The sequence below is a fragment of the Coregonus lavaretus genome (assembly GCF_964263955.1).
Source record: "Coregonus lavaretus genome assembly, chromosome: 1".
NCBI lineage: Eukaryota > Metazoa > Chordata > Actinopteri > Salmoniformes > Salmonidae > Coregonus > Coregonus lavaretus.
This window is the reverse complement of record NC_139988.1, coordinates 9793265-9820423: the sequence shown is the minus strand read 5'-3', so window position 1 is coordinate 9820423 and position 27159 is coordinate 9793265. Positions and strand designations below refer to the sequence as shown.

Below are 27159 nucleotides of genomic sequence, written 5' to 3'. Positions count from 1 at the left end.
GTAGACTAAAACACACGGGGGAAAACGTTGCGTAATTGCGCATGGGATCAATGCTTTCCTTGTTTTGGAACGCCGCTCAAAAATTCAAATGTATTGCTGCCACCCGCCAAAAATTGAAATTCCGTTTCAATTAGCGTCCTAATTAAGACCACCCGACACGCCCTCACACACACTCTCTCAGTGTCACCAGAGAGAGGCAGAGTAATCAGCTTAGAACCACCATTACAAATGATGTCCTCTTTCACAGGACACAAATGTGTTTCTAAAAGTTTCAGCAATGAAAAAGAATGGACAGTTTACCGAATGTTATAGGCTAGTTGAAAAATCTATGTTGTTGGCTAATATTGAAATAACCAAAAAACGGAAGACTTTTTTCTGGAATAGCAAACTACGTGTTTTTTAAACTGAGGACATTGTTGTAGGGACGGCAGCGTGCGCGGAGGGGAGCTCTTTCTCCCTAGTACATTGTGGAGAGAGCAGGTGCTGCTGCCTGAATTACCATACAGCTGAGAGCACAAAGAAGAAACGTATTCTTTCCCCCGGCCCGCACAATAACAAAGTGCCTTAATGACAGCCATGCGAACGATACACCAGCTCAGTTTTTACTGCCCAGCATACAAGAATGTTAAATGTTAAATCTATACATATATGCCTAAAGTCAACACAATATTTACAGTTGTAAAAAATACAAGGAAAAAAGCATCCACTTGACCTGTTGATGTGTCAAGTTTTAAAAACTCATAAAAAAATTCACGAAAACCATTGCACATGCGTAATGTGCAAACATCTATGTTTGTGTAGATTTCATTGAATTATATCGAGATAATATCCTTAGGTTTTGGGCAAGATTTTCCAAGAGCTATGTGAAAACCTATTTATAAGTTATTGATTTTCCATTTTGATTAAATGTTAATTAATGTTGACCATTAGTTTTATATTATGATTAAATACACGATTTGTTATTGTGTGAATAAACAGTTTATATGGGCACACTATAACAAAATAAAAAATAATAAAAATGAAAAGCAAAGTTTAGGAGAAAAGGGGGATGATGAAAAGCTAAAAAAAGAATGAAAAATAGTCTTACATTGGAGAGCTCGTGGCAGATGTAGGTCTATTTGGAGCGTACAGTAGCCTACATGGGTTTTACTATGCCGAGATGTTCTGTGATGTCATTTGTGGTTTATGTCAGAGAGGGATGTAAAGGATTCTTGAGGTGAAAAATTTGTTGGAATGTAAATGAGAATGTTTTGTTTTGTGCCATGGGGAAGGGTTGCACATTTTACAGCTCAGTGACCATTTGGCGATCTTTTGAGAGGGAGGTTTTGAAAAGTGTCCCTTTGTTACAGCTCGAGACAGATTGGGGAGTAGACTAGCTCGTTTGCATATCATTACCGTAGCAGCGCCGTCTGTATATAACTGGCGGCAGGCTGGTTGGGATGTCAGACACAAGCATTGCTACATAGGGTGAAGAACTGAGAAAGCTTTGGGGAAGTGTTTTGGATCAGTATATTTTTTTCTCATTATCAATTAAGGGGAAATAAACAAAACACAAGCAGACTTAAAACTGGGTTGTCTCATTTGCACCCTCAAGTCAGAAGCTGTGCTGAACAGCAATATCTAATAACTGGATTGGAATTAACACCTTGGCACGGAATTTCGAGTTCATTCCCAACTTTTTCGTTGGGATTTTTCGTCACCGGCACCACTTGTTGAGGATTACGTTGTACTATAAACTTTGTTCATGAAGTCACACTGAGAAGCATCGAGATACACTCCAGTTCCATTCAAGACGTCTGAAGACCGTACGGATTTTTAAGTGGGACTTTTGATAACGGAAAATAACTTTCTCAATGATTTTCTGAGCTGGGTTATACATCAATTGCCCTGGCTCGTGGACATTTAACTATTTATTGAATATCCTCAGCAAAATGGGACGTCAGTCGCTCGTGATAGCTGTCATCCTTTGTGTCTTGATATGCCAGGTATTGCAATTCTACTCTCTTTTGAATTGATTTGTAATTTAAGTGTATTCATTAGTCATGTGTAGGCTACATATAAAAACATAATAGAATACAACCTTCATGTTTTTATTGTGTTTTTACAGGGTTGTTGTTCAGGGGTTTTCGAGTTGAAGGTACAAGAGTTTCTCAACAAGAAAGGAGTGACAGGCAATACAAACTGCTGCAAAGGAGCCTCTGGGATTCAGCAGTGTGAATGCAAAACGTTTTTTAGAATCTGCTTGAAGCATTATCAAGTTCACGTATCACCGGAACCCCCTTGTACCTATGGTGGTTCGGTGACTCCTGTCCTCGGATCAAACTCCTTCCAAGTGCCGGAAACAATTGCAGAAGCCTTCGCCAACCCTATTCCGTTTTCTTTTGGATTCACGTGGCCGGTGAGTATTTAAGCGCATCTTTGTCAAATTATACAATCTTGGTCAGTATGCTCAATGCTCACCACTTATGGGGCTTTGACAATGTCATTAACGGTCGTAGTGAAATGTGGTCTATCCCAGGACAGGAGGGGGACTTGGGCACGTTTAACAAATGCTATCAGGGTGGGAAACTTCACATCCTCATAGTTGGAGTATAATTGGCATCTCTGCGTGAAACGCTGAGTAAGTGGGGGAGTGGTGGAATTAAGTGTGAAGCCTAAAGGTGGCACACCTCTATCAGGCCTAACAGACACCTAAAGATGGCACACCTCTATCAGGCCTAACAGAAACCTAAAGGTGGCACACCTCTATCAGGCCTAACAGAAACCTAAAGGTGGCACAACTCTATCAGGCCTAACAGAAACCTAAAGGTGGCACACCTCTATCAGGCCTAACAGAAACCTAAAGGTGGCACACCTCTATCAGGCCTAACAAACCTAAAGGTGGCACACCTCTATCAGGCCTAACAGAAACCTAAAGGTGGCACACCTCTATCAGGCCTAACAGAAACCTAAATGTGGCACACCTCTATCAGGCCTAACAGAAGCCTAAAGGTGGCACACCTCTATCAGGCCTAACAGACACCTAAAGGTGGCACACCTCTATCAGGCCTAACAGAAGCCTAAAGGTGGCACACCTCTATCAGGCCTAACAGAAGCCTAAAGGTGGCACACCTCTATCAGGCCTAACAGACACCTAAAGGTGGCACACCTCTATCAGGCCTAACAGACACCTAAAGGTGGCACACCTTTATCAGGCCTAACAGACACCTAAAGGTGGCACACCTCTATCCGGCCTAACAGAAACCTAAAGGTGGCACACCTCTATCAGGCCTAACAGAAACCTAAATGTGGCACACCTCTATCAGGCCTAAAAGCCCAATGTTTATGGACTGTGGGGCCTCAGCATCTCCTAACCCTTTGGCACATTTGTACATTATTATCATGCCTCAGCATCTCCTAATCCTTTGGCACAGTTGTACATTATTATCATGCCTCAGCATCTCCTACTCCTTTGGCACAGTTGTATATTATTATCATGCCTCAGCATCTCCTAATCCTTTGGCACAGTTGTACATTATTATCATGCCTCAGCATCTCCTACTCCTTTGGCACAGTTGTACATTATTATCATGCCTCAGCATCTCCTAACCCTTTGGCACAGTTGTACATTATTATCATGCCTCCACATCTCCTAACCTTTTGGCACAGTTGTAGATTATTATCATGCCTCAGCATCTCCTAACCCTTTCACACAGTTGTACATTATTGTCATGCCTCAGCATCTCCTAATCCTTTGGCACAGTTGTACATTATTATCATGCCTCAGCATCTCCTAACCCTTTGGCACAGTTGTACATTATTATCATGCCTCCACATCTCCTAACCTTTTGGCACAGTTGTAGATTATTATCATGCCTCAGCATCTCCTAACCCTTTCACACAGTTGTACATTATTGTCATGCCTCAGCATCTCCTAATCCTTTGGCACAGTTGTACATTATTATCATGCCTCAGCATCTCCTAATTCTCTGGCACAGTTGTACATTATTATCATGCCTCAGCATCTCCTAATCCTTTGGCACAGTTGAACATTATTATCATGCCTCAGCATCTCCTAACCCTTTGGCACATTTGTACATTATTATCATGCCTCAGCATCTCCTAATCCTTTGGCACAGTTGAACATTATTATCATGCCTCAGCATCTCCTAATCCTTTGGCACAGTTGTATATTATTATCATGCCTCAGCATCTCCTAATCCTTTGGCACAGTTGTACATTATTATCATGCCTCAGCATCTCCTACTCCTTTGGCACAGTTGTACATTATTATCATGCCTCAGCATCTCCTAATCCTTTGGCACAGTTGTACATTATTATCATGCCTGATCTTCTCCTAATCCTTTGGCACAGTTGTACATTATTATCATGCCTCAGCATCTCCTAACCATTTGGCACAGTTGAACATTATTATCATGCCTCAGCATCTCCTAACCATTTGGCACAGTTGAACATTATTATCATGCCTCAGCATCTCCTAACCCTTTGGCACAGTTGTACATTATTATCATGCCTCAGCATCTCCTAATCCTTTGGCACAGTTGTACATTATTATCATGCCTCAGCATCTCCTAACCCTTTGGCAGAATTGTACATTATTATCATGCCTCCGCATCTCCTAACCTTTTGGCACCGTTGTAGATTATTACCATGCCTCAGCATCTCCTAACCCTTTGGCACAGTTGTACATTATTATCATGCCTCAGCATCTCCTAACCCTTTGGCACAGATGTACATTATTATCATACCTCAGCATCTCCTAATCCTTTGGCACAGTTGTACATTATTATCATGCCTCAGCATCTCCTAACCCTTTGGCACAGTTGTACATTATTATCATGCCTCAGCATCTCCTAATCCTTTGGCACAGTTGTACATTATTATCATGCCTCAGCATCTCCTAATCCTTTGGCACAGTTGTACAATATTATCATGCCTCAGCATCTCCTAATCCTTTGGCACAGTTGTACATTATTATCATGCCTCAGCATCTCCTAATCCTTTGGCACAGTTGTACATTATTATCATGCCTCAGCATCTCCTAATCCTTTGGCACAGTTGAACATTATTATCATGCCTCAGCATCTCCTAATCCTTTGGCACAGTTGTACATTATTACCATGCCTCAGCATCTCCTAACCCTTTGGCACAGTTGTAGATTATTACCATGCCTCAGCATCTCCTAATCCTTTGGCACAGTTGTACATTATTATCATGCCTCAGCATCTCCTAACCCTTTGGCACAGTTGTACATTATTATCATGCCCCCGCATCTCCTAACCTTTTGGCACAGTTGTAGATTATTATCATGCCTCAGCATCTCCTAATTCTTTGGCACAGTTGTACATTATTATCATGCCTCAGCATCTCCTAATCCTTTGGCACAGTTGTACATTATAGTCATGCCTCAGCATCTCCTAATCCTTTGGCACAGTTGTACATTATTATCATGCCTCAGCATCTCCTAATCCTTTGGCACAGTTGTGCATTATTATCATGCCTCAGCATCTCCTAATCATTTGGCACAGTTGTACATTATTATCATGCCTCAGCATCTCCTAATCCTTTGGCACAGTTGTACATTATTATCATGCCTGAGCATCTCCTAATCCTTTGGCACAGTTGTACATTATTATCATGCCTCAGCATCTCCTAATCCTTTGGCACAGTTGTACATTAATATCATGCCTCAGCATCTCCTAATCCTTTGGCACAGTTGTACATTATTATCATGCCTCAGCATCTCCTAATCCTTTGGCACAGTTGAACATTATTATCATGCCTCAGCATCTCCTAATCCTTTGGCACAGTTGAACATTATTATCATGCCTCAGCATCTCCTAATCCTTTGGCACAGTTGAACATTATTATCATGCCTCAGCATCTCCTAATCCTTTGGCACAGTTGTACATTATTATCATGCCTCAGCATCTCCTAACCCTTTGGCACAGTTGTACATTATTACCATGCCTCAGCATCTCCTAATCCTTTGGCACTGTCACGATCGTCGGGAACAGAGGACCAATGCGCAGCGTTATTTGCGAACATATTTATTAAATAAGATAACGATAACACGAACAAAAACAACAAAACGATAACGTGACGTCCTTAGATAAACACAACCTACTTGGAACAAGATCCCACAACCACTGTGGGAAAACAGCCTGTCTAAAATGTGGTTCCCAATCAGAGACAACCAGCAACAGCTGACACTCGTTGCCTCTGATTGAGAACCACACTGGCCAACATAGAAATACAATACTAGAATGGAACAAAGAGCACAAAACATACACTCTACACACCCTGGCTCAACATAAAAGAGTCCCTAGAGCCAGGGCGTGACAGGCACAGTTGTACATTATTACCATGCCTCAGCATCTCCTAACCCTTTGGCACAGTTGTAGATTATTACCATGCCTCAGCATCTCCTAATACTTTGGCACAGTTGTACAGTATTTTCATGCCTCAGCATCTCCTAATCCTTTGGCACAGTTGTACATTATTATCATGCCTCAGCATCACCTATATCTTTGGCACAGTTGTACATTATTATCATGCCTCAGCATCTCCTAATCCTTTGGCACAGTTGAACATTATTATCATGCCTCAGCATCTCCTAACCCTTTGGCACAGTTGTACATTATTATCATGCCTCAGCATCTCCCAACCCTTTGGCACAGTTGTACAGTATTTTTATGCCTCAGCATCTCCTAATCCTTTGGCACAGTTGTACATTATTATCATGCCTCAGCATCTCCTAACCCTTTGGCACAGTTGTAGATTATTATCATGCCTCAGCATCTCCTAACCCTTTGGCACAGTTGTACATTATTACCATGCCTCAGCATCTCCTAACCCTTTGGCACAGTTGTAGATTATTACCATGCCTCAGCATCTCCTAACCCTTTGGCACAGTTGTACAATATTATCATGCCTCAGCATCTCCTAATTCTTTGGCACAGTTGTACATTATTATCATGCCTCAGCATCTCCTAATCATTTGGCACAGTTGTACATTATTACCATGCCTCAGCATCTCCTAACCCTTTGGCACAGTTGTAGATTATTACCATGCCTCAGCATCTCCTAATCCTTTGGCACAGTTGTACAGTATTTTCATGCCTCAGCATCTCCTAATCCTTTGGCACAGTTGTACATTATTATCATGCCTCAGTATCTCCTAACCCTTTGGCACAGTTGTAGATTATTATCATGCCTCAGCATCTCCTAACCCTTTGGCACAGTTGTACATTATTACCATGCCTCAGCATCTCCTAACCCTTTGGCACAATTGTAGATTATTACCATGCCTCAGCATCTCCTTACCCTTTGGCACAGTTGTACAATATTATCATTTCTCAGCATCTCCTAATTCTTTGGCACAGTTGTACATTATTATCATGCCTCAGCATCTCCTAATCCTTTGGCACAGTTGTACATTATTACCATGCCTCAGCATCTCCTAACCCTTTGGCACAGTTGTAGATTATTACCATGCCTCAGCATCTCCTAATCCTTTGGCACAGTTGTACATTATTACCATGCCTCAGCATCTCCTAACCCGTTGGCACAGTTGTAGATTATTACCATGCCTCAGCATCTCCTAATCCTTTGGCACAGTTGTACATTATTATCATGCCTCAGCATCTCCTAATCCTTTGGCACAGTTGTACATTATTATCATGCCTCAGCATCTCCTAACCCATTGGCACAGTTGTACATTATTATCATGCCTCCGCATCTCCTAACCTTTTGGCACAGTTGTAGATTATTATCATGCCTCAGCATCTCCTAACCCTTTCACACAGTTGTACATTATTGTCATGCCTCAGCATCTCCTAATCCTTTGGCACAGTTGTACATTATTATCATGCCTCAGCATCTCCTAATCCTTTGGCACAGTTGTGCATTATTATCATGCCTCAGCATCTCCTAATCCTTTGGCACAGTTGTACATTATTATCATGCCTCAGCATCTCCTAATCCTTTGGCACAGTTGTACATTATTACCATGCCTCAGCATCTCCTAACCCTTTGGCACAGTTGTAGATTAGTACCATGCCTCAGCATCTCCTAATCCTTTGGCACAGTTGTACAGTATTTTCATGCCTCAGCATCTCCTAATCCTTTGGCACAGTTGTACATTATTATCATGCCTCAGCATCTCCTAACCCTTTGGCACAGTTGTAGATTATTATCAGGCCTCAGCATCTCCTAACCCTTTGGCACAGTTGTACATTATTACCATGCCTCAGCATCTCCTAATCCTTTGGCACAGTTGTAGATTATTACCATGCCTCAGCATCTCCTTACCCTTTGGCACAGTTGTACAATATTATCATTTCTCAGCATCTCCTAATTCTTTGGCACAGTTGTACATTATTATCATGCCTCAGCATCTCCTAATCCTTTGGCACAGTTGTACATTATTACCATGCCTCAGCATCTCCTAACCCTTTGGCACAGTTGTAGATTATTACCATGCCTCAGCATCTCCTAATCCTTTGGCACAGTTGTACATTATTACCATGCCTCAGCATCTCCTAACCCGTTGGCACAGTTGTAGATTATTACCATGCCTCAGCATCTCCTAATCCTTTGGCACAGTTGTACATTATTATCATGCCTCAGCATCTCCTAATCCTTTGGCACAGTTGTACATTATTATCATGCCTCAGCATCTCCTAACCCATTGGCACAGTTGTACATTATTATCATGCCTCCGCATCTCCTAACCTTTTGGCACAGTTGTAGATTATTATCATGCCTCAGCATCTCCTAACCCTTTCACACAGTTGTACATTATTATCATGCCTCAGCATCTCCTAATCCTTTGGCACAGTTGTGCATTATTATCATGCCTCAGCATCTCCTAATCCTTTGGCACAGTTGTACATTATTATCATGCCTCAGCATCTCCTAATCCTTTGGCACAGTTGTACATTATTATCTTGCCTCAGCATCTCCTAACCCTTTAGCACAGTTGTACATTATTATCATGCCTCAGCATCTCCTAATCCTTTGGCACAGTTGTACATTATTATAATTGTTTCTTCCTTTTTTTCAACAGGGGACATTCTCTCTCATCATTGAGGCCCTACACACGGATTCTTACGATGATCTTTCAACAGGTAAATTCCACAGAGAGCAACAGGTCACCAAACTAATTGATTCATTGATTCATTGTAAATAAAAAAAAAGGGATATGTACGAATTCCTGTATTCACAATTTTCAGATAACCCTGAACAACTGATCAGTCGCTTCACCACTCAGAAGCATCTGACAGTGGGAGATGAGTGGTCCTCTGATTTACAGACTAGTGGAAGAACAGAGCTGAAGTACTCCTACCGATTTATTTGTGATGAGCATTACTACGGGGAGGGTTGTTCTGTTTTCTGCCGTCCACGAGATGATGCCTTTGGTCACTTCACCTGTGGGGACCGTGGAGAGATCATTTGCAACTCAGGATGGAAAAGAACCTACTGCTCAGAACGTAAGTAGGCCGCAACCTCCTTACTTCTGCTTTGCCCATACTAACTTTTGTTGTTCCGTTTTTCTTTTTCTTTTACAAAAGTATTAATGTGGTTAATTTGCAGTCATTAGTCAGAATAAATCATGCGTTATTACCAAATAGTTTCACTTATCAAAAATGTGGGTTGCAACAGGCGTCTAGGCTACTGTTTAGGCAAATTTAAGTTAGAGAAGTTTGCCGAATAATCACACGCGAGCCATAGATTAAATGTAATACCTGATTGGCTACTTGGCAGTGTGCTTGCCGTTGATTGGCTTAGTGCGGTGAGGTATTGTTGGAAGCGGGCAGCTGCTGAGTGAGAGTAGACAATAGACCAGCTGTCCTGCACTGGCACCATGTACACCAGCTGTCCTGCACTGGCACCATGTATACCAGCTGTCCTGCACTGGCACCATGTACACCAGCTGTCCTGCACTGCTACCATGTACACCAGCTGTCCTGCACTGGCACCATGTACACCAGCTGTCCTGCACTGCTACCATGTACACCAGCTGTCCTGCACTGCTACCATGTACACCAGCTGTCCTGCACTGCTACCATGTACACCAGCTGTCCTGCACTGCTACCATGTACACCAGCTATCCTGTAGTGGCACCATGTACATCAGCTGTCCTGCACTGGCACCAAGTACACCAGCTGTCCTGCACTGGCACCATGTACACCAGCTGTCCTGCACTGCTACCATGTACACCAGCTATCCTGTAGTGGCACCATGTACATCAGCTGTCCTGCACTGGCACCATGTACACCAGCTGTCCTGCACTGGCACCATGTACACCAGCTGTCCTGCACTGGCACCATGTACACCAGCTGTCCTGTACTGGCACCATGTACACCAGCTGTCCACTCTTATCTGCACAGACTCAGGGACATTAAGGGGAGGGGCTGTATGAGCAGAAAGAAAAAAGGATTTCTGACCCATAGTTAGGAGAAAAAGAAGCCTTTGTGTGGCAGCAACTGTGTTAAGCAGAATGTTGGTCCCCCTGGTGACGAGGGGAGCATATTTTCTAGGTAACGGCTAATGGGGCCACCAGCTCACTGAAATGAATGAACCAGTGTTCCAATGAGTTAGATTCCCATGATTCACTTGTGATGGTCTATCTCATTGCAGCGATCTGTCTTCCTGGTTGTGGCGAGGAGCATGGGTTCTGTGACAAGCCTGGTGAATGCAAGTAAGTCCCAATGACCTGTCCATCTTCTGTCTGGGTTAAACACCAGTCAACAGGATCACCGTTTGGTATAGTTTCATATATGCCAGATATCTAACCATGTTCATTGTGTGGGGTTACAGGTGTAGAGTTGGCTTCAGTGGGCGTTACTGTGATGACTGCATCCGCTACCCAGGGTGTCTTCATGGCACCTGCCAGCAGCCGTGGCAGTGTAGCTGCCTGGAGGGGTGGGGTGGCCTCTTCTGCAACCAAGGTGAGTTCTGTTTATCTCCCATATGCAACTGACTCGTGCTCTTCTATCCTTCTCCACCAGATTCAGACTGTGCTGGTGTTGAGATGACATACAGTATCCCCACTATGTTCTCTAAGCCCCCATACCAATCAGGTTCAGAGAATAGGACACATCTTGGCCTTCAAACAAGTCATAAAAACATCCTGGATATCACTGTACATTACGTTTCAGAAGACTAATCCACATGTGCCATTGTCTGTTTCAGATCTCAACTACTGCACACACCACAAGCCCTGCATGAATGGAGCCACTTGTACGAATACTGGCCAGGGTAGCTACACCTGCTCCTGTAGGCCCGGCTTCACTGGGGCCAGCTGTGAGATTGAGGTCAACGAATGTTCCGACAACCCCTGCCGAAATCGGGGAAGCTGCACTGTAAGTATTCTTGTCTGAGCTGCCCCTCATTAGTTACATTAGAAAGAATTTCTCAGTGATGTAATGTCACATAGAGTGTGGTGCTGCTATGCTCGAACTTGCAGGCATTCCTCGAGGTGAATGTAGCGTAACAAATTAATAACAAGTCATTAGGGAGTTGTAACTTTTTCTTAGCAAGTGCTTTGTCTTTCCTCTGACAGGATCAAGAAAACACATACACATGTGCCTGCCCCCCAGGCTTCTATGGCAACAACTGTGAGCTCAGTGCCATGACCTGTGCCGATGGGCCTTGCTTTAACGGCGGACGCTGTGCTGACAACCCAGTGGGAGGATACTACTGCCAGTGTCCTCTCAGCTATGCCGGATTCAACTGTGAGAAGAAGATCGACCACTGCACCTCCAACCCATGCTCCAATGGTAAGCTGAAACAAATATCTCCAGTTCTGAGTTTATCAGTTCAACCTTTCTATTCAAAGTCTGATGACATTAATGAATACTGGAACAGACGGTTTAACATGTATTTTTAATGTCTCCAGGTGCCCAGTGTATGGACCTTGTGAACTCCTACACGTGCCAGTGCCCTGAGGGATTCTCCGGAGCCAACTGCGAGGACAACATTGACGAGTGCGCCAACTACCCCTGCCAGAACAGTGGCACATGCTTGGATGGCATGAACGATTACACCTGCACCTGCCCACCTGGATACACTGGCAAGAACTGCAGCTCGCCAATCAACCAATGCGAGCACAAGCCCTGCCACAACGGAGCCACCTGCCAGGAGAGGAATAACCGCTACGTGTGCGCTTGTGTGCCAGGCTACGGCGGCCATAACTGCCAGTTCCTCCTGCCAGAGCACCCCCAGGGACAGCCCGGGGTGGAGGGAGCTGGTAAGAGATACTCTGCTGAAGAGGACCAAGGCACATTCCTCTGGACCGCAGTGTGTGCTGGGATTATCCTGGCGCTGCTGCTGCTGCTGGCCTGTGCCGTGCTGGTGGTTTACATCCGGGTCAAGGTGCAGCAGAGGAGCCAGCAGGGTGACCACCACAGTGAGAGTGAGACCATGAACAACCTGGCCAACAACTGTCAACGGCCTGACAAGGACCTAGCTGTCAGCGTGATCGGCACGACAGGGGTCAAGAACACCAATAAGAAAGTGGACTTTCACTCGGACAATGCTGGAGGAGAGAAGAATGGCTACAAGTCCCGATACTCGTCAACGGATTATAATCTGGTGCATGAGCTAAAGCCAGAAGATTTGTTGAAAGAGGACCAAGAAAAGAGCGAAGCAAAGTGTTCCGAATCAAATTGTTCGGAATCTCTTTGTTCCGACATTGACTTTGAAGAGAAACACAGAAAACATTTAAAGAGGTGAATATCTACACATTTAGATATAAATAATGTGCCACATATGGGAGTAGTCATGCTTGTGTCTGAAGAGTGAATGTTGATGTTAATGTATTTATTTTTCTTGTGTTCTCAGTGACACCTCAGAAAAGAAACGTCCAGAGGAGTCGATGTGCAACGAAGCATCGATTTGCAACGACACAAAGTACCAGTCAGTCTACGTCATATCAGACGAGAAAGATGAATGTATCATTGCAACTGAGGTGAGTTGAGTTGCCTCTTTTTCACTGCTGATAATATCTCTTTGCAGTTTGCATATTTCGTTTTCACTGGTCCACGAATAGCCAAACACTCTGAAACTAAAGCATCTTTCCCTCTTGTCTTCCCCAGGTGTAACACCACAGCTGAGCTGTAGCATGTCTTCTGTGCTGGAGGTTTTACTCCGGTGAATGCTGCTCAAACCCAGGGGGAAGGTTTCCCTTCGTGTGACTGCTGCTGTGAGACTAAGACATTGACAGTGATATTCAGAATGAGCTGGTTCTCAACTGAAGTAAGCACAGTGGCTGCAGATAAAGGATGTTGGACCACACTGGCCCGCGCTCTCACAACTTATGTTTCCCAGGAACGTGCGTAATATGGATTTGTTGCACTGCCTGTGAGGACAGTTTTACCTCATTGCACTATGGAGGGTTGCTTTTTAATATGTATTTAAGCATACACATTTTAGTTAATTACTGTGTATAATGAGTATGCACTGACTGCAGTGTATATTTGTAAATCCTTTGAGGCAGTCTTCTGAATTGGTTTAGAGAGGGGAAATACTGCCTTTAAATTTGTAAAAATACTGGGGGGGTTTTTCAAAGATGTATTCTTTTAATTTAATTGTGTTATGTGTTCCATTTGTTTGTGATTTTTGTAGATTTCATTTTGATATAATTTAAGTTAAAACAAATATTTTGCAAATATGTCTAATGTATATAAGGCAGTTCAGGTCAATGTGACTTTGTTTTCCAGTATAAATGTATTTAAGAAGCATTGTACAGAACCTATTGGGATTGTTTTTATCACTGTTGCCCATGAAGAAAATCAACTAAATATTTTTCCTAAATAAATAATGTATGAAGTAATTAACATAGCGTATAAGTGTCTTTGTGATTATCCACCTACAGCATAACATGTCACGCAAAACATCCAACCTTTAATATTAAAGTGATTTATCTTTGACATACATGCATGCAATGTTTCACCCTTCAAAAAGTTCTGTACGTAGTCTTACTGCAAACTGTGTGAGTATTCTTGGGCTGATGCAACAGTACCTCACTAACTGATACAGACACAACCGGTAATCACAAATTACTACCCTCATCTTGATGGCAATTTATTTTTAGGAAGAAAGAACCTTCTGACATAAAAGGAAACCACCCCTGGAAAATGGTCTGGTCAGAGTTTTACAACTTTGTTTAAACCTTAGTCAATGTAATTTAGTAAGGCTGGGTGGTAGCCTACAAGCAACTTGCGCTTTGTACTCGTCAAAGACTAATTTGGTCCGTACTCAATGAGAAACCAAAACCAGCACGACAAATGGTTAGAACCCTGTATGATAGCACGAAGAACATACATAATTACCAAATGTACTATATGTCTGTCTTTCTCCATTCATAATCACTCTTTGAAGCATTGAGTGAGATGTGGACAGCTGAAAACTACACTGAATAACACATTGACTTGCAGCTGTCCAGATGGAGAGACACCCCATTTCAGATGCATTATACTGGACCACTGTTGAAGCCAAACAGAGCCAAGCATCCAGAGTTGCCATGTTTATGTTCATAGAATGCTGATCCAGAGTTGTCATGTCAATGTTCATAGAATGCGGATCCAGATCATGTTTATGTTTGCTCCGTTTTATATTTGATAAATAGCATCCATCTGTAAAAATGCTACAGTAAGATACCTTAGAAATGTATCAGTGAACTATTTATCCATGTTTACTCTAAAGATGAATTATTTTTGAAAAAAATGTGCTCCTCTAGTTCGCCATCTGAACAAAGATTTGACTGCAGCAGTGGCATATAGGTTTCATATTCTGACCAGAAGGGGCAGGGGTATATAGGTCATTAAAACTCGTTTTTTCAACCACTCCACAAATGTCTTGTTAACAAACTATAGTTTTGGCAAGTCGGTTAGGACATCTACTTTGTGCATGACACAATTAATTTTTCCAACAATTGATTACAGACAGATTATTTCACTTAAAATTCACTATCACAATTCCAGTGGGTCAGAAGTTTACATACACTAAGTTGACTGTGCCTTTAAACAGCTTGGAAAATTCCAGAAAATGATGTCATGGCTTTAGAAGCTTCTGATAGGCTAATTGACATCATTTGAGTCAATTGGAGGTGTACCTGTGGATGTATTTCAAGGCCTACCTTCAAACTCAGTGCCTCTTTGCTTGACATCATGGGAAAATCAAAAGAAATCAGCCAAGACCTCAGAAAAAAAATGGTAGACATCCACAAGTCTGGTTCATCCTTGGGAGCAATTTCCAAACGTCTGAAGGTACAACGTTCATCTGTACAAAGAATAGTACGCAAGTATAAATACCATGGGACCACGCAGCCGTCATACCGCTCAGGAAGGAGACGCGTTCTGTCTCCTAGAGATGAACGTACTTTGGTGCGAAAAGTGCAAATCAATCCTAGAACAACAGCAAAGGACCTTGTGAAGATGCTGGAGGAAACAGGTACAAAAGTATGTATATCCACAGTAAAACGAGTCCTATATCGACATAACCTGAAAGGCCGCTCAGTAAGGAAGAAGCCACTGCTCTAAAACCGCCATAAAAAAGCCAGACTACGGTTTGCAACTGCACATGGGGACAAAGATCGTACTTTTTGGAGAAATGTCCTCTGGTCTGATGAAACAAAAATAGAATTGTTTGGCCATAATGACCATTATTATGTTTGGAGGAAAATGGGGGCGGCTTGCAAGCCGAAGAACAACATCCCAACCGTGAAGCACGGGGGTGGCAGCATCATGCTGTGGGGGTGCTTTGCTGCAGGAGGGACTGGTGCACTTCACAAAATAGATGGCATTATGAGGAAGGAAAATTATGTGGATATATTGAAGCAACATCTCAAGACATCAGTCAGGAAGTTAAAGCTTGGTCGCAAATGGGTCTTCCAAATGGACAATGACCCCAAGCATACCTCCAAAGTTGTGGCAAAATGGCTTAAGGACAACAAACTGAAGGTATTGGAGTGGCCATCACAAAGCCCTGACCTCAATCCTATAGAAAATGTGTGGGCAGAACTGAAAAAGCGTGTGCGAGCAAGGAGGCCTACAAACCTGACTCAGTTACATCAGCTCTGTCAGGAGGAATGGGCCAAAATTCACCCAACTTATTGTGGGAAGCTTGTGGAAGGCTACCCGAAACGTTTGACCCAAGTTAAACTATTTAAAGGCAATGCGACCAAATACTAATTGAGTGTATGTAAACTTCTGACCCACTGGGAATGTGATGAAATAAATAAAAGCTGAAATAAATCATTCTCTCTACTATTATTCTGACATTTCACATTCTTAAAATTAAGTGGTGATCCTAACTGACATAAAACATGAAATTTTTACTAGGATTAAATGTCAGGAATTGTGAAAAACTGAGTTTAAATGTATTTGGCTAAGGTGTATGTAAACTTCCGACTTCAACTGTATCTGACCAGAAGGGGCAGTGGTATATAGGGGTAGTTTAATGTGTACTATCAGGTTGCTCACTGAAATGATAAACAAGCTCTTGAATCAAACAGCTGTGAGCAACTTTAATCACGGACAAGGAAAGTCAACCTCGTGTTCTGACCATGCTAATGATGTGGCACAGCAAGGTTCATCGACCAGACCTGCTATATACATCTGCTATTTTTATCAGGTTATTGGTAATGTATGATAAGCAGTCTTTTTGACAACTCACTTTATAGTCCATTTTGACTCTTTTTAAAAAAATGTTTTGAATGAGGTCCAAATGAGAGAAAGAAGGACAATAGCAGCATTTAGCCTCTTTGGCATTAAACTTCTAACAACAATAATGAAAGTGTAAATATTACAGTATAATCTTCCCTGGACTATGCTTTAAAATACAAAATGGAGTGTCTCTCTGAAGAAATATCTCCTTTGTGCTTTATAAATGTAAGATAAAGTCTCCTTAGCCTTGGTTAAAATGTTACAGCCACCTCCATGTGCCCTGTTTGTTTTCAACTGAAATGATCTCAACTTTGTTTTACAGCCAGAGCGGTGAGACTGTTTGCCCTGTAAATGCAGGGTGAATATAGTGGCTCCAATAGGGACCAGTGAAAAGTATTTGCTTGTATTACACAACTGTTGGACAGTTGTTTTTACATACCATGCTAAGCTTTTAACTTAACTTTTTTCATTCGCACAATGGCTTTTCGCTGAGTTGGAAAATATCAGGAGACAGGTCTAAAGCAGACCTTTTGTTTCTTCATTCAGTGTAGTCCTGTTCTACGGCTCTGCGTCCGATGGGGAATATCTTCTTTTTCATCTTTGTTTTGTTTTTGTTTTGTGTCAAAAATCAAACAAAGGTCACTGATTAATGCCAATATGCCAGAGTGTTTTGAATGAAGAACTTTGAAACTCATTGATCAGCATGAAATAAAGGATTGTTAAAAAGTCTGATTTACTTCCACTTATGTTTGGAGTTACACTAAACTATTACATCGAGATCTTAACATTCAAAATGTTTAAAATTAAGTTTTGTTTTTGACTAAAGATTCATTATTTTGCTAAATGTTTTGTTTCCTACATTTTAAACTTTGTACCCTACATCTGTAATCTTCTAACAGCCTGTATAAATGTACAAACACTATAAATGCATCTGTAATGCCTTACATAGTTACAAAATAACAATTTACATAATAATAATAATAATCACAATGTCATGGTTCTTTTAACAAACTATACCTATTCCTGCTTATAAATGCACTTGTAATGCAATTCCCACAATGTAATGGTTGTAATGCCTACTTCTTGTGAACTTGTTCATGTTTAGGCAGAATTCTATCGTGAACACAATTCATTCACACAGAGAGCTCCATCCTCTTGCCAATCCATAGCGTTGATCAGAGTATTGGTTTTGATGGAATCAAGCAGGGAAACGTTCTGCTTTTCAGCTATTGGTGATGCATTCATCCTTAGGATTTGCGTATTCTATTCATTCACTGGGGGGGTGGTTTGATCCAACTATATGTTTGGAATCTGGTGGGATGCCAAATGTTTGTGTGAGTATTGTTTTCTGTTGTAAAGATGCACATAAGCTGTAGCTCCTAAACACCTTCCCACCATGCAACAGAACTGAGATCCCCCTGACAACAACACTGAAGTTTCAACAGTTCCTGAAAGTTTTGGCGCCATTCTTCAGATACATTCTTCAGTTTGACATTTATAATATTTGAAGTAGATGTCGTTTGTCAATGGTGTTGATTAGATGTGACACTATCTAGTAATCAACTCACAATGTAGCCACAGGATCTTTTCCTGAACTGTCCTGGATAATATACTATACATCCAAGAGATGCCCAATGGTGGTGTTCCCAATGGTGGTGTTCTCTTTTACTTACATTTAGCCAATTGTTTCAGGCTACGGCTAACAAACTGGCTTTGTTATCTGTCGGTTATTTCTTAAATCCACCCTGGGCCCTCTGTGAAGACAGAATTAGTCTGGTCCTAATCTATATTACCATGACAAGAGAGCAGTTAGTGTTCTGGTTAGTACAGTCAATGACGTTCCCAGGATCTTATTCATCTGGTCAGATACAGTGGGGGAAAAAAGTATTTAGTCAGCCACCAATTGTGCAAGTTCTCCCACTTAAAAAGATGAGAGAGGCCTGTAATTTTCATCATAGGTACACGTCAACTATGACAGACAAATTGAGAGAAAAAAATCCAGAAAATCACATTGTAGGATTTTTAATGAATTTATTTGCAAATTATGGTGGAAAATAAGTATTTGGTCACCTACAAACAAGCAAGATTTCTGGCTCTCACAGACCTGTAACTTCTTCTTTAAGAGGCTCCTCTGTCCTCCACTCGTTACCTGTATTAATGGCACCTGTTTGAACTTGTTATCAGTATAAAAGACACCTGTCCACAACCTCAAACAGTCACACTCCAAACTCCACTATGGCCAAGACCAAAGAGCTGTCAAAGGACACCAGAAACAAAATTGTAGACCTGCACCAGGCTGGGAAGACTGAATCTGCAATAGGTAAGCAGCTTGGTTTGAAGAAATCAACTGTGGGAGCAATTATTAGGAAATGGAAGACATACAAGACCACTGATAATCTCCCTCGATCTGGGGCTCCACGCAAGATCTCACCCTGTGGGGTCAAAATGATCACAAGAACGGTGAGCAAAAATCCCAGAACTACACGGGGGGACCTAGTGAATGACCTGCAGAGAGCTGGGACCAAAGTAACAAAGCCTACCATCAGTAACACACTACGCCGCCAGGGACTCAAATCCTGCAGTGCCAGATGTGTCCCCCTGCTTAAGCCAGTACATGTTCAGGCCCGTCTGAAGTTTGCTAGAGTGCATTTGGATGATCCAGAAGAGGATTGGGAGAATGTCATATGGTCAGATGAAACCAAAATATAACTTTTTGGTAAAAACTCAACTCGTCGTGTTTGGAGGACAAAGAATGCTGAGTTGCATCCAAAGAACACCATACCTACTGTGAAGCATGGGGGTGGAAACATCATGCTTTGGGGCTGTTTTTCTGCAAAGGGACCAGGACGACTGATCCGTGTAAAGGAAAGAATGAATGGGGCCATGTATCGTGAGATTTTGAGTGAAAACCTCCTTCCATCAGCAAGGGCATTGAAGATGAAACGTGGCTGGGTCTTTCAGCATGACAATGATCCCAAACACACCGCCCGGGCAACGAAGGAGTGGCTTCGTAAGAAGCATTTCAAGGTCCTGGAGTGGCCTAGCCAGTCTCCAGATCTCAACCCCATAGAAAATCTTTGGAGGGAGTTGAAAGTCTGTGTTGCCCAGCAACAGCCCCAAAACATCACTGCTCTAGAGGAGATCTGCATGGAGGAATGGGCCAAAATACCAGCAACAGTGTGTGAAGACCTTGTGAAGACTTACAGAAAACGTTTGACCTGTGTCATTGCCAACAAAGGGTATATAACAAAGTATTGAGAAACTTTTGTTATTGACCAAATACTTATTTTCCACCATAATTTGCAAATAAATTCATTAAATATCCTACAATGTGATTTTCTGGAATTTTTTGTTCTCATTTTGTCTGTCATAGTTGACGTGTACCTATGATGAAAATTACAGGCCTCTCTCATCTTTTTAAGTGGGAGAACCTGCACAATTGGTGGCTGACTAAATACTTTTTTCCCCCACTGTATCCCCCGTTTCCTTCATTTCCCAGGATTCATCTTGTCAGATATCCCCCGTTTCCTTCATTTCCCAGGATTCATCTGGTCAGATATCCCCTGTTTCCTTCATTTCCCAGGATTCATCTGGTCAGATATCCCCAATTTCCTTCATTTCCCAGGATTCATCTGGTCAGATATCCCCTGTGTCCTTCATCCGTCTTACTTTTTCTTCTTTTCAATTAAAAGGGGAGATGCTGGTGTTGTGGACCCCCTTTGGACCAGTCTGTGTGTGCACTCTTACTTCTGCATGGATAAGTCAATATAAAGCAGTTTTCTGCTGCCAAGCCCCTCAATGGGAAGTACAATTTTGGCAGATTGTGGAGAGAGGGGAACATGGAAGAAGAAAGTTGATCCTGGTCAATGAGCCATCCTTTGTTCCTGTATAGTGGTCACCTGTGATCCTGGTCAATGAGCCATCCTTTGTTCCTGTATAGTGGTCACCTGTGATCCTGGTCAATGAGCCATCCTTTGTTCCTGTATAGTGGTCACCTGTGATCCTGGTCAATAAGCCATCCTTTGTTCCTGTATAGTGGTCACCTGTGATCCTGGTCAATGAGCCATCCTTTGTTCCTGTATAGTGGTCACCTGTGATCCTGGTCAATGAGCCATCCTTTGTTCCTGTATGGTGGTCACCTGTGATCCTGGTCAATAAGCCATCGTTTGTTCTTGTATAGTGGTCACCTGTGATCCTGGTCAATGAGCCATCCTTTGTTCCTGTATAGTGGTCACCTGTGATCCTGGTCAATGAGCCATCCTTTGTTCCTGTATAGTGGTCACCTGTCACTCCCCACAATGCAGAGCCATCCCGCTTTCTACCACTGCAACCTGGAGCCTTAGATGTCATTCGACAGCATAAGGATAGGATTTAGGGTTGTTGGGAAGTATTGGGAAACAAAACTGTTTCATGCAGAGCAATGGAAAGGACATACTGGGAAGTGGTGGGTGTAAAAGGCAGTGTGTCGTCACACACATCTCCACAAAGGGGAATACTGTTGACACAACACTCTCCACCAGTCCCCACGCCGCACATTTTCAACAGCCCACTACATGCTCCATTCACTATAGACCGGAGGCTAAACTGAAGACATTTGTAAATAAAGTTACTATTCAAAACTGTTAAGAGAATTTCTATCTCTAAATCAACCTAAGCTTGAATCATTACCAGAGGTTGTAAGGCTCTGGTTTTAATCATAAATGATTCAAGGTCCACAACCAGCAAGAATTATCTGTATTTTTATTCATGGAGAGCTCTGGCGCCAAAACCCATACACTCCTGTTTTATACCTCTTGACACACAAAGGCACTTTGCTCCGCCCACCTTTAGGAGGCTTTCTTAAACAGTTTCCACCTTTCTCCTTCACCCTGGAATGTTTAGTCCCGCCCCCCTCTGTTAGTGGGTTGATAATTCTAACACAGTTTACACATTTATACTGTATTTGGGGTGAAATCCTTTAGTCATTATTCTTAAAATACAAATTAATCTAACAATCCACCCCTTTGACTAAAGGTCTTCACATTCAGGATAAATGTATTTTACAAGCATGATTAATCTCAGAGATCACGTCAGAACTAATAAACATTTCATCCAATTGCGGTCTTTCAGGGTCCAAATCTTCGTCATCCACCAAGCCTGGAGGATCGTTTTTCACATTCCCCTGGTCAGAGTCCGGAGTCAGTCCATCTCTCATCATTGTTTAGATACTGCATTTCACCAACGCCTGACTCCCCAATCCTCGGACACAGAGAACAAGACAACAACCACATAATACAAGAATACCCATACAAACACTGACCGCTCCTAAGATGGTGGCTGCTATGGTTTTCCATTTACCAAATATTTCCTCAAACCACCCTATCCACGATGTACTAACTTCTGAGTTCTCAGTTCATTCTTCACTTAGTGCAGTTAATTCTGTAAGAGCTCTGGTGACTGTCCCATCCAGTGTGGTGTTGTTAGGGATAAATGTGCAACAATGGTTTATCATTCTATAGACACTGGCCCTTTCTGCCTGATCTAGAACCAACCTCTACTAAGTTATGAGCGGGATGGCAGATAATCGCTCGGAGATCCCCTTTACTGCATCTCTAGTCTGGTCAATAAATCGTTGTTGGTTGTAATAGATATAATTTATCCAATCCATATTTTTGTTTCTTGTCACCCACCAGAAAAATGTTGTGGTAAAACCCTCCCATATTTGATTCATAGCTTTGTATTCATCTGGAACACCCCTGGGGATGCCTATACCATCTATCCAAATTGGGCTATTTCCTTCCTGACCTATATTTCTCCTCCTCCTGATTATTCTTCCTATCACTGGTCTTTGATGACTAATTCTTACAGGTTTGGACCAACAATACTGGTGCACAAGTACCCACCCATCCTTCTGGTAATGTCTGTTGAATGCTCCCTTTGTTAGTACATGCCCACTACACATCAGTCAGAGGGATGGTAAGGTTCCTAATTTTTCCCTCCCTTCCTTATCTAAATCAGTCACATTAATTTTCTCCTTACAGCCATTAAAATCACCCAAGTTACGGGTGCCATTTCTATGTCTGTAACACTGGTATTCGCCAGGAGTTAAAGTGAATCTAGGTGGGCTGGCCGAGTAAGTCAACTTTGTCAGCCCAATCCCTGTGCAATTGGGCTCTTTTTGATTGGACCCCAGGTCTAATACACAGGGAAACATTGCCTTTGGCATTGGGGCGGTCAACATTGTCGGTCGCCCAATGGAGCATGCATAACAATTGGTGTCCCCCAAGGCCCTATTGGTGTACTTCATCCACTTTAACCAGAGATTCTCATCAGGGACCCCCTCCACTTCCCCTTGGTTCCATTCTTGGAGGAGAAAATCTTTCATAGTGGACGGGTTAGTCGAATTGACTCCGTCATCCCTTGACTGATCTACTCTGTCTATTGCTATTAATGGATTAATGACAGTACCTGTACCCTCCATATCTTTTGATTCCATCAAATGTAATCTTAGACAAGTATCCCGTCCGTATTCGTCCGCGCAAGCCAAGTAAGTTATTTTCATGTCCTCTTTAGTGACCTTTACTATTGTTACTACCATCTCCGTGGGGATGTCGTTATACCTTCTTATCCTCCATCTGGACGTCCAGCCCCCGTCCCCCCCCCCATCCCCCCCATCTCATATCTCCGTCCCCCAGTATCTCTAAATACCTGAGCCCAGGAACAATCCGCCGAGGGAGCTGAACACACATACAATGGGATCTTATAATCCCACGTTGCTTGCTTATCCGTCCTGATAAGATCCCTAATCCTAATTTTGAATCTTACTCCCCACTCTTCTCTGACTCCTATTTTGTAGATCACTCGTCCTTGACGGTCAGTATGTCGGGTCGCTTCCCTTTTATTTCTTAATAATGGTAAGGCCATAGCGTAATTGGTGCGAGGTGGATCTTGACATACTACGACTATTGCCGAGACTATGATGCAGCTCAGGGTCACCCATATTCCCAAAAACCGCCAACCCTCTCCTGCCTTTAGTCCTTCTGCTTGGTACCACCCCATACTCACACCCTAAGAACACACTACAGTGATGATAGGTCGGGGTAGGAGATCTTCATTGACAGAGGTGATCCCCGGACCCTATTGGTCTAGTTCTTCTCTCCAACTCTGCGTGTGCTAAGTGGTGCTTGTATGTGGTCTTACCTCTTGCAGTGGGTAACATGGACCCAGGTTACTCTCTCTGCTATTCTAATGGCAAAGGCGGTGACCAATATAACCTGATAGGGCCCTTCCCAACAGGCCTCCTTCCAGTTATTCTTCTAGTGACTGGATGCTCACCAGTCACCTGGTTAGATAGAGTGGGTCACCTTCTCCTTTAGTTCATCTGTGGGGCACAAAACCTCTGACATACGGGTGTGGTTAATAAACTATCTTCACACATGTTCAGATTAATCTAACAATTTCTGACTGCATTCTCTATCTAGACTGTACCTAATTTTTTTTTTTTTTTTAAGTATTTTGTCCTCTCCTTCGTATATTATTTAATCCTACAATTAGCCTCTTCCTCCCTCTTGACACATAGTTCTGCTCATGTGTCAATATTACCACCTACCTAAACAATCCCTTAGGTAATTTATCAACCAATTGCCATGCCTTTCATTTTTGAGATTGTCTTTTGCTTCTTTATTGCTCCTCCCACTTCCTTTGTCTTTATGGCGGCTAAATTCGACTTTCATTCAGTTCAGAATCAATTAGTAATACAATAAATCAATATTTTATCTTGTAAAAACACTTATGTTTATTTCAAACTCTGTTCTACCCCGGCTCTCCCGGGCTTGACCTGAAGACTGATTGTTGGACATGACAAGTCCATATTTAGGTAACCTAAGTCTTCTGCCTAGCAATAAAGAATAAAAACCTCTATGTTCGTGATTAACCCAGTTATATCTAATAGCCCACCAAAAAAAAAAAACCTCACCATCTTTAAATCACGACCAATGTCATATCCCTATTTACTCTCTACCATTTTGGTAACATCCCTGATATATGTATGCCTCCAAATGATTTTACCATGGGCTGCCATTGCCTTCCCATAGATAAGATCACTTAATTTACCCGCATGCAGTACATAATGGAGTACCCAAGCTTTACAGCAGTCTATCATTACCAAAAAGCTCATCATTCTTCATCTATTTTATTATTATTTATTTGTTCTCTAGTCCCTATCTACCTGATCCTATTGCTAAATCAATGATCTAGGCAATAGCTGTCTCGCCCTAGATTGTACATTCCTCTGATTACTGCATCTTATTGCATTAATTTAGGTTCAAATATCCCCCAACAAACCGTTCCATCCCAGAGCATAGTAAATACCACCTATGAACTGTTGAAAATCCCCTAAATTCAACATAACAACCCTTTATAAACATCATGCTGGGTGTGTTGTTTTTTTATTTGAAAAACCCCATTGAAAAACAACAATCAAAGATAGCCAGGCTCAACTTAATTTGGTAGCTCCCTTTTATGACCTAAATACTGCTTAACTTCACTACTGCTCCCCCTCCCCCTTAGCAACATTCCAATGAGATAAGCTAATCTCTTTCTCCTGGTTATACATTTTGTTAACCTTCAATTACCATCAGTAATCTAAAGATGGTAGTACACACAAAACATGATACAGATATCCCCAGTCCTAACCCATCAATAATGTTTGTATCAATCTAATTCCTCATAACTAATCCATAAAACCACCCAAAATTCCTCGAGTATCCAATGATTATTTAATTGATTACCCTAAATCTGCTACATGTGATCTCATTTCAAATGATCCATTATCAATTATTTGTTCAACCCCCTAGGAAAATCTGTCTCCCCTTCTATTGTTCCTGTCCCCCTTGTAAATGTCATATTTCAGTTTTTAGCCAATACAATCACGGTTACATCAAATGTTCCCTCAGTTAATGGTATTTTCTCCCTAATATTTCATACTCTTCTTATTTCCCTAAATGAGATTTAATCCCTTGCCTTTCCTCTACTATCCTTATATCATTACTGAATCAATGATAATAACTGTAATAACTATCCATAATAATGTCACGGTTTCGGCCGAGGCTGCCTCTCTTCCTTGCTCGGGCAGGCTTCGGCGTTCGTTGTCTCCGGAATACTAGCTGCCACCGTTGCATGTTTCTATGTTCGTTTGCTTTTGTCTGATTGTTGTTACACCTGTTATCGTTTAGTGTAATTAGTGTCCTATAAGTTCTCGTTGTGTTTGTCTAGTGTTGTGTGTGATTGTTTTCACTGTCGTGCGCTTAGCTTTTGTATGTACAGTTTGCTCGGTTGAGCTGCTCTCCATTCTGTGTTTTTGGAGTATTTTGTCACACGTATTTTGTGCGCCCGCTTTATTTCGCCTGTGTGCAGAGTTTCTCGCCTCAGGGCATTTGTTTTCGTGCTGTGTTTTGTTGCCAAACAACTAAAGTCTTTTGGACTTACTTTGTGCGTCCAGCGCCTGATTCCACCACCACACCCACCTACAGCTACACTGACAGAATCACACACCATACTCGATGGAGTCAGCAGGAGCCGCAGCAGCACAGGCGACGTTGGAGGACAGGATCCGCGAACAAAATGACCAGATCCTGCGGATGGGGTCCGCACTGCAGGAGGTGATCACCACCATCCGAGGATGGGAGACCCGAGGGACTCCTCCACCGCCATCCTCCCTGCCCGCACCATCGGCAGGTCAGCCCATTCCCCCGCTCCGGAACCCAGAGGAGTTCGGCTCTCGCTCCCGAGGGCCTACGATGGGACCGCGGCCGGGTGTCAGGGATTCCTTCTCCAGGTGGAGCTTTACCTGGCCACCGTGCACCCGGCGCCCTCGGGACACGAGAGCGTGTCCGCCCTGATCTCCTGCCTTTCCGGGAAGGCGTTGGAATGGGCCAACGCAGAGTGGAGGAGAATCGACGCGAACACCATCACCTACGACGAGTTCTCCCGGGGAGCGTCTGGTCTGCCTCCGGCAGGGGAAGAGGAGTGCCCAGGAGTTCGCCTTGGAATTCCGTACTCTAGCGGCGGATGCAGGGTGGAATGAGCGGGCTCTCATCGATCACTACCGATGTAGTCTACGCGAGGACGTCCGTAGGGAGCTGGCCTGTAGGGACACCAGCCTCTCGTTCGACCAGTTGGTCGACATGTCCATCAGGCTGGATACCCTGCTAGCTACCCGCGGACGTCCCGAGGGGGGTCCGTCCATTTCACCCTCCAGCGCCTCCGAGCCGTGCCCCATGGAGCTCGGGGGCGCTGGCGCTAGAGAGAGGAGGGGTCGGCTTACGAGGGGGTCCATCTCCTGCACCAACTGTGGTCGGGGAGGACACACCGCGGCTAGGTGCTGGGGATGGCCTCCTAGGGGAGAGGACGACAGGTCCCGCACTGGGGAGTCCTTCCAGGTGAGTAGGCGCCCCACTCACCCAGAGCTCTCGGTTGCACATTTCTGTATACCTGTGCGTTTTCCACA

The 27159-nt window shown here is 43.0% G+C and overlaps 1 protein-coding gene across 1 annotated transcript; it reads left to right on the top strand.

Annotated features, from left to right (window-relative positions):
• Nucleotides 1–1931: 1931 nt before the first annotated feature.
• On the top strand, nt 1932–12985 carry LOC311128396 (delta-like protein D; the record flags this gene model as incomplete). Its single annotated transcript, XM_084160517.1, has 10 exons — nt 1932–1985; nt 2108–2398; nt 9071–9131; nt 9237–9494; nt 10645–10705; nt 10825–10955; nt 11200–11369; nt 11570–11786; nt 11906–12737; nt 12850–12985. 10 exons carry the CDS (start codon nt 1932–1934, stop codon nt 12983–12985), a joined length of 2211 nt encoding a protein of 736 aa, XP_084016643.1.
• Between the last annotated feature and the right edge of the window lie 14174 nt (nt 12986–27159).